Below are 8,477 nucleotides of genomic sequence, written 5' to 3' on the forward strand. Positions count from 1 at the left end.
AGTTTAACTCTGAGTTCTTGTCATATTTTATTACCATTTTCTAAACCATAGCAAATAAACTGTGATAATGTGAGAAATGTTGAAGGTGTCTGAATAAATTTTGGTTTGACTGTATATTTAATTTTTACAGTGAAGACTATGCAGTGCTATTTTACATTTGATTATTCGGTTTCTGTACCTGGACACCTACAAACTTGAAAAAACCTTAAGCATTGTGTAAATAGCACAAATAAATAAATAGAACGAACATACAAATTAAACAATTTCAAACAGGGCCCACTGGTACAACCTGCACTGGGGCCCCGCAAACCCCAGCTACGGCCCTGCATGAACGTGTCTGCGCGTTAAATAATAAATAATATATACACGATATATATAAACCGGCTGAAATGTTTTGAAATCACTTGTACTGTACCCGATCTGATCGAAAAAATCCAGTCTTTCACTCTGCCTGTGTCAATTTGAGTCTAATGAGTCTAAATGAGATTTAAATCCCTGCCTGCCGCTCCTCTGTCTGTCACGGATCATAGAAAGTGAAACTTAAATCCATAGGAGTGGTTGGATTTTTTTTTAAAGGCATGTTTAAATATTTATTTAAAGCTTCTTTCTTTTCAGATTTTTATTTACAGCATTATCTTAATTGCCTGTGTATTAACTTATTGGGAGAAAACCGGTAGTTCCATGTGAAATCAGACATGTGAACCCCCCATATAGCCAAAATGGCATGGTCCTCGTTTCATAACACCTCTGCGAATATTCGACTGTGAGATTGGTAGTCGAATCAGGCTCCTCCTGTCGAAGCATCGAATCTTCGACTATTCAATGGTCACCCCTAATCACTAGAGACATTGCTGCCGAACACGTTGAGAGACGCACAGACTCACAGAGGTAATCTCTCTCGCTCTCGCTCTCTCTATCATAACCTAATACAGTAACTACATTAGTCTGATATTGTTGCCCCCTTGGACAATAACGAGGACAACCTTTGCTTTTCATGTAGGTCATTACAATATCAACGGCTCAAGTCTCCATTACTATGTCTAAAATGACGTTTTGGAATTAGCATATATATATATATATATAATTAAAATGTATTTAAATATTTTTTATTATTCATGTTTTAATTTTTATGTGCATATATTGCAGTGTTAATACAACAGCCTGATCTTGTGCCTACTTTACTTTTGTATTTAATGCTTATTTAGTAATTTAAAAAGAAAACCGTTATTATTTATACTGACAGTTTGTTTATATTCTCTGATTAAGTATTCTATGCAAATATGCAACATGCTGTGTGCTTTTATATGGTAAGAAACAAAATGCAAATGACAAATGAAGTCTAGGGGGCAATGTTTCCCCTTAATGAAGAACGGTAAATGATTACATCTGAAGAGTACAGGTTGAACGGGGCGGGTTTTCAGATAAACTGGTTGGGTGTGTCGCGTTAACTTTCTCAAGTTCTTACAGAGAAGTCACACCGTCTCGCATTCCTGTCTGTCGCTCCAGGGACTCACATCTCTCCATATGGATTTCTGTAACTTTAGGCTGCCTTTGCTCATTTTGGCCGCTCTTGGTAAGTTAAAAACAAAAAATTAAAGACAAAAATGTCACTTAGCACATGTAGTCTATTATTTTAAAATGTCAAAAACTTAAATTTGGTATCAAAAAATTATTGAAAGCTTTTAAACAGTAGCCTAGATCATGACATGATGTGTAATTTAGTTTAATTTCTAATTTAAATAGTTTAATTTCTATGCTCAAGTTCATTTTAAGTGTCCTGACTGAAAATCATTCCCCTTATAGGATGCTGTTCCGAGGGCAGCCCGCTTCTCAACGCCAAAACGAACGGCGTTATCGGTGAGTCGATGTATGGTTTATCCATGGTTCGGTGTGTTTTTGTTTTCTATTATTTGTTCATTTAAAAAATGTATGGAAATCTTGAAAAAAAGGAAGTGTTGTCAATAATTTGATCGTTTAGAAGTTTGCCTCAATGTATTATTTATTTTAGAATATAATTGTATAGTTTTAATTATTATTACTTAAAAAATGTCTGCCAAATCGAATTCAGTGTGGCATAACTAAGCCATTTTGTTGCAACGTGACAAGAAAACCTGCTGTGTGTGTACTTGCATGTATTCAAGGTGCAAGGACAATATTTGAGTATAATTTCAGTTGATGGTTGCACCACCATTTGTTCATTAAATCAAAATATTCATTAAAATGTATGAAGCTATTCATAAAATATTAGATACATTTCTAAGAACTTAGCAGGGGTGTTTTAATCTCGATTTCTCCTTACCTTATTGAACCAGGTAAAAATGTGACCTTCAAGACAACAATCACCTCAATACAGGATTTTCTAACCGTAACATGGAATTTCAACAAAGATCCAGTAATTGCACCGATAATTACAAGTGTCCTATTTACGAACACCGATAACATTGATGAGAAATACACCAGCAGAATCATCTACAATAACACGACGTGTGAGCTTCAGCTCGGGCCGCTGGTGAAGGAGGATGAAGGGGAATATATTCTCAATATAGTCACTACCAAAGGACAGCAACTGTCCGGACAGATTGATCTTGAGGTTCTTGGTAAGTATTGACTATCCAGTGCAATCTTCAGGTATACTGTATCGTTACTAGACACCATGTTGGTGAAGCCTAGTGTTTGAAGGTCTGAAGATGAATGAAAGGTTGAAGGTTCAAGTCCTGCACAAATTTGTTAAAAGCATTAGTTGGATACAAAAAGTAAACTTTATAGCAGTTCTTGTGTTGCACTGAATCACAAAAACAGTTACTTTCACAGCTGAACAGTGGGTTAATTTCAGGTAATATGCAATTTGCATTTGGTTTTAGAGAACGATGTATGATATGATTGAATCTACCCAAATGGATAATAGTGATGACTCATTTTGTGACTTGCTTTAAACGTATTGCAATATGATTCATTTTAAAGACATTCATCCATTGACTGGAAATCAAGCATTTACAGAGATTTTAGATCTGTCTAGGAGACTTTCTTGATGTAAGATGTACAGTATGTTGTCAAATCTCAGGGTTGGTTATCCAGAGGTTGTTGGTTGGATCGCCCAAAAAGCAAGTCATGACCTGTCACAATTATGGCCTTCAGCAAGGCACTTAACCTTAGGTTTCTCTTAGGTTTCGTTCCCTGGGAAAGTCTAAGTAACAGCAAAGATGTTTCTGAATGAACCCAATCCATGGTTTTCTTCTCTTTTCTCCAGAACCTGTAACTGACGTCAAGATTTCGTCCAATCTACCTGAACCTGTAGAGTTCAACAGCACTGTGGTTCTTTCCTGCTCTGCCAAAGGCTCCTTTACTTACGAGTGGCTGAACGGTTCAGTCCCTTTGGTGGTGGATGGCACACATATGAAACTAAATGCAGTCGGCGATGAGCTAACTATCGCTGAAGTTCGCCGTACGGATCTGCGAGGACCCATCGTCTGCATTGCAGAAAATGCACTGGAGTCAGGGAGGAGCGCTCCCTTCAATCTCACTGTGAGCTGTACGTACCTGATCACACCCACACAGGCTTAGTTTAAGACAAATACACAAATGCCTTAAAGGAACAGTTCAGCCAAAAAGTTGTCATTGATTACTCACGCTTATGTTGTTCCAAGCCCATATGATGTAACCTTTTTCATTTAGACAATACTTTCCATGGAGTGACAGTTCATAGTGACCATGTCTTTCAAGCTAGAGATAGGTCTAGAGAAAAAAGCACCATGAGGGGTGCATACAACATCTGCACTATATTACAAGCAGTTTAAAGCCATTCAATGGCTTTGTGTGAGGAACAGTCACCATTTACGTTGTTTTTAACTGAAAGTCTTCACTTTTGTGCCTAGAAAATGTTATTGTCCAGGTTTGTCCAGAGTGTCATGTGTAGTAGCATGAATACAATGTACTCTTTTGTTGGTGTGAATATGGGCTAAATGTAAGATTTAGCATAGAGGAATAATATCAATTAAAAGTGACTTAAATTTCAGTCTGTTCCTCAGCTATCATCTGAATTCAGTAGTTTATTGGTGCCTTTTTCATGATTTTACAACAAAGATTATGTGATTCACATAATTTCACACAATTTTTTTGCATACAAGTGCTCGCAGTAAAGTTGCAAATTTACCACAGCAGCACAGGTGCTAGCGGAGATAAGTTGAGATTGTCTCGTTTTTACTATCTGCACTCTTTGTCTTTGCAGATGGTGTGCACTAGAAAGCACACATGACAGCAGAGATCAGAAGAGACTTTCTAGTTCAGGCAGGTTCTGCTGCAGGTGCAGGAAAAAATGCAGGCTGAGCTTCGATAAAATAGGGTTGTGAATGAGCCTGTGAACAGCAGGATGACCGTTTTAAAATACGGTTTGTTTGTGCATGTGTGCATTTACAGATCGAATCTTTTTGAAGTGCATGGTGTGGTCATAAGTAAATGCATTGCAGCAGAATCTCTTGAGTCTTAGACTATCAGTGCTTTCTAAAAACATTGTTTTGAGTTGCAATGAGATTCATTGGCCTGAATTTGAACTATAACCACATCCAGATACTCAAAATACATCCTCTTCATTTATAGATATCATTTACAATATCTTGATAAAATGGAGTATGTGAAATGGTGTAACATGGCACAACGTTTGATGTTTTTCTTCTAGTAAAAACTTGTGTTCTTGTATTTCTTGTTAAGCCTTTGTTGTCAAAGACTAGAATTGTATTTCCTAAAAAAAAGGATTGTGATAAATTTAGCAAAAATCCATAAAACATAGCTGCATTGCAAGCACTTTAATAAACCTTTGCCTGATATCGTCTCTTTCTCCCATGTCTGTCTAGATGGCCCAGAGAAAGTCGTCATGACACAAACTCCAACAGATTCATTCCTCAAGAAAGGTTCTAACTTAACCCTTGCATGCTCAGCCCAGTCTGACCCTCCCGCTCAGCTCCAGTGGATGTTTAGTGGGGAGGAGATGCCTCAGAAGACCACGGCCATTACCCTCCCCAATGTAGAGGAAAAACACAGTGGGAACTATAGCTGTGTGGCCTACAATGCAAAGACCAACCGCTACGTTTCCTCGCAGGTTGCTGTGGTGTCTGTTCTGGGTGAGTCAGAAGCCTAAAGTCATGTACAGATGCTTTGAATACAAACGGAAGTTTCATCAATTGTGCATTGTTTCTCTAGTACTACTATTACAGCAGTCTGAGTAAATGCAAATAAATAGCCTACAGTCCACTAAAGAATTGGTTCTTCCAATAAGAACCAATGAGAAAGTTTTTTTTATATATACTGTATATATTCTCAAATCAAACTGATAATGATAAATGTTTTTTAGGAAATCACTGATCATGCAAGCTATGATGTTCTTGCGTATTTTGTATTTGAATATGCTTATTTGTATATGGATATTCTTATTTTAGAAAAGCCTATTGAGAGGCCCTTAAGTTACCACCATTGTTTTTAAGAGTGCAAGTAAAGACATCCGTTGAAATCTTTTGATTAGCAGTGGAGCAGTACAGAGATAGACATGCTTTACCATGGTGACTTCATTGCCAAGAAGTGAGATGAGGATTAAAAAAAATTAAGTACTCTGGAAGAGGAACAAGTATATTTGCCTTGAAAAGACAATGGAAACTAAACTGAAATGAGATTTGAGATCTCTGTTAAATGTTGAAGGGTTAGTTTACCTAGAAATGGTAATTCAAAGTCATTATTTACTCATGTTATCCCAGTCCCGCATGACTTTCTTCCCTGGAACACAAAAGGTGAATTGCTGCTTGGTTGCACTTCTCCATTGCAATTACAATGAGTGGGAACTGAGGCTTTCAAACTTCAAAAAGGACACAAAGACAGCATAAAAATAAGACTCATGCACTACATTTCATACATATATCTTGCGAAATCCTACGATAACTTTAAGTGAGGAACAGATGGAAATTTAAGCTGAGACTCACAAAAAAATCTTGATATTTCTAACAGCTCTTCTTAGTGTGTTTAATGGTCCTTTTCCAATTTATTAATTGATCTGGTTCACAAACCCAGTTTAAATGATGACTTAAATTTCAGTTTCTCACAAAGCAATTGTATGGCTTCAGAAGATTTAGAATATAGTGTATAAGTCATGTGAACTGCTTTTATTATATTTTGAAGATGCATTTTCATTATTTGAAAAGCTTGAAATCTTCAGGCCCCCATTCATTGTAATTGCATGTAAAAAACAAACAAACAGTACTGCTGGTACTGTACCTCTTCAGAATTTGTCCTTTGTTACACTGAAAAAAAGAAAGTCATACAAGGTTGGAATGACATTATGACAGAATTGTCGTTTGTGGGTGAACTATACTTTTTTTATATTACCTAGCAACAGCTGTTTGTCTATTTGTTATTATTCAAAATGGCTACCTGGCTTACAAATGCTTTTAAAAGATGAACCTGTTCGTCTGCTTTGCTCTGAGGTCTGCCTCGGCTCATGTTAGCGGGTAGAAAATTCAGGAATGTTCTGCTTTCTTTGATTGAGGGTACATGGCTTCTGAACCTGTGGTCTCAGGCTCTGTGGCTTTTGTAAAGAACAGTGCCTTCCCCTGAGGTGTTTCCACGTGTGTGAAACCCGCACACTAAAGAAAGCAGAATACAAACTGTCTGACGTCACATACGGTTTGGGCAGGTACCGCTTGGCTAAGGTTTCACTCACAGAATACCGGAGTGATCTGTCAGTGCAGGGTTGATCTTAAAGTTCTAACCGTAATGCGTTTTTGTGTCATTGATTTTGTATAAATTTTAATGCAAACTGTTCATGCAAAACAGATTTAACGAGATCTAATATGAAGAACGCTTTTTGGTTACAAATGCATTTCTCAAATGCATTTTTTTCTAGATGATTTGAGAGAGTTAATTTGCAGCTGTTTGATACGTGTCTTACCCGAAACTAAAAACACGAGCAGTGAGGAGGAAGACAAAATGTGCTGAACGGAGGAGTTGCAGGTATTTGGTGAATGCAATGAGTCTGAATCAGACTGGTGCGTTCCACAGTAATGATGTCTGAACAAACAAGGCGATGGTCAAAAGTAAATGCTGTTATGAGAGATTTTGTTGAGAAAACCCATTGAGAGATTATTTCACGCGGCCAGATTGTAAGGTGACCATAGATCTTGTTTTTTTTGCACACACGTCCTGGCCGGGATTTCTAAATTGCCTAAAATGTCTGTGTCCTTTTTTATCCTTTTATTGTTATTGACGTGCTCTCCACAGTGCTCATACATTATGTGCGCATATTTGCAATGTTCTCTGTAGATCCCGCCTTCTCGCAGGCCACGATTGGTCGATTTTGTAGAATGCCTGCATGCTATTGGTGAAACTACTTTACAGTCATTAACTTCAGCAGGTCTGAAAACAATGGCAAAGCAAATGTAATTTAGAAATCCCGGCCAGGATTCTCTTTGCGCCTTTTTTTTTAAGCAAGACTCACCCACTTAGACAGAAAGCCACCATCTAAATGAAATTTAAAATGACCAATCCCAGTTGTGTGCCGTTTATAGTACTATTCAAAAGTTCATGGTCAGTATGTTTTAGTTTTTTTTTTCTCTCTCTTTTGAAAGAAATTGATACTTTCATTCAGCGTGGATTCATTAAATTGATCAAAAGTGACAGTAAAAGATTTCTATTTCAAACAAATGCTGTTCTTTTGATTTTTCTATTCATCAAAGGTACCTAAAAACAGTTTCCCACAAAAATATTAAGCAGAACATCTGTTTTTATAAAAAATATGAAGTGTTTCTTGAGTAACAGACCAGCATATGTGACCCTGGACCACAAAACCAGTCTTAAGTCGCTTGGGTATATTATAGCCAAAAAAACATTGTATGGGTCAAAATTATCGATTTTTCTTTTATGCCAAAAATCATTAGGATATTAAGTAAAGATCATGTTCCATGAATATATTTTGTCAATTTTCTACCGTAAATATATAAAAACTTAATTTTTGATTAGTAGTATGCATTGCTAAGAACTTAATTTGGACAACTTTAAAGGCGATTTTCTCAGTATTTTGATTTTTTTGCACCCTCAGATTCCAGATTTTCAAATAGTTGTATCTCGGCCAAATATTGTCCTATCCTAACAAACCATACATCAACAGAAAGCTTATTTATTCAGCTTTTTGAATTTTGAAAATGACCCTTAAGACTGGCTTTGTGGTCCAGGGTCACATTTAATTTAATTTTATTTTATGTGAACATAAATGTTTTTAATAGGTTTAGTTTTAGTTAACGATAATAACTAAAATAGAACTGACTTTTTTCATAATTATATAATTAATATTAATGGGATAGTTCACCTTCAGTTGCTGGTCCCCTTTGACTTCCATAGTATGGAGAAGAAAAAAAAACACTATGCAAGTCAATGGGCAATTGCATTGCTGTCTATGCAGGGTCAGAAATCTCTCGGATTTCATCAAAAATATCTTAATTTGT

At 36.6% G+C, this 8,477-nt stretch overlaps 1 protein-coding gene across 1 annotated transcript in view; it reads left to right on the forward strand.

The window, feature by feature from the left end:
* The first annotated feature begins 1,472 nt into the window (after positions 1 to 1,472).
* The window catches only part of LOC107752524 (carcinoembryonic antigen-related cell adhesion molecule 5-like), a 17,563-nt gene continuing 10,558 nt past the window's right edge, over positions 1,473 to 8,477 (forward strand). Inside the window, exons 1-5 of the mRNA XM_016568524.1 lie at positions 1,473 to 1,573; positions 1,804 to 1,857; positions 2,313 to 2,597; positions 3,248 to 3,529; positions 4,848 to 5,114. Coding sequence (XP_016424010.1) covers positions 1,525 to 1,573; positions 1,804 to 1,857; positions 2,313 to 2,597; positions 3,248 to 3,529; positions 4,848 to 5,114 — 937 coding nt within the window. The 5' untranslated portion in view covers positions 1,473 to 1,524. The remainder of the gene's footprint in view (positions 1,574 to 1,803; positions 1,858 to 2,312; positions 2,598 to 3,247; positions 3,530 to 4,847; positions 5,115 to 8,477) is intronic.

The sequence above is a fragment of the Sinocyclocheilus rhinocerous genome, unplaced genomic scaffold (genome assembly GCF_001515625.1).
Source record: "Sinocyclocheilus rhinocerous isolate Xijiao unplaced genomic scaffold, SAMN03320098_v1.1 scaffold1342, whole genome shotgun sequence".
Taxonomy (NCBI): domain Eukaryota; kingdom Metazoa; phylum Chordata; class Actinopteri; order Cypriniformes; family Cyprinidae; genus Sinocyclocheilus; species Sinocyclocheilus rhinocerous.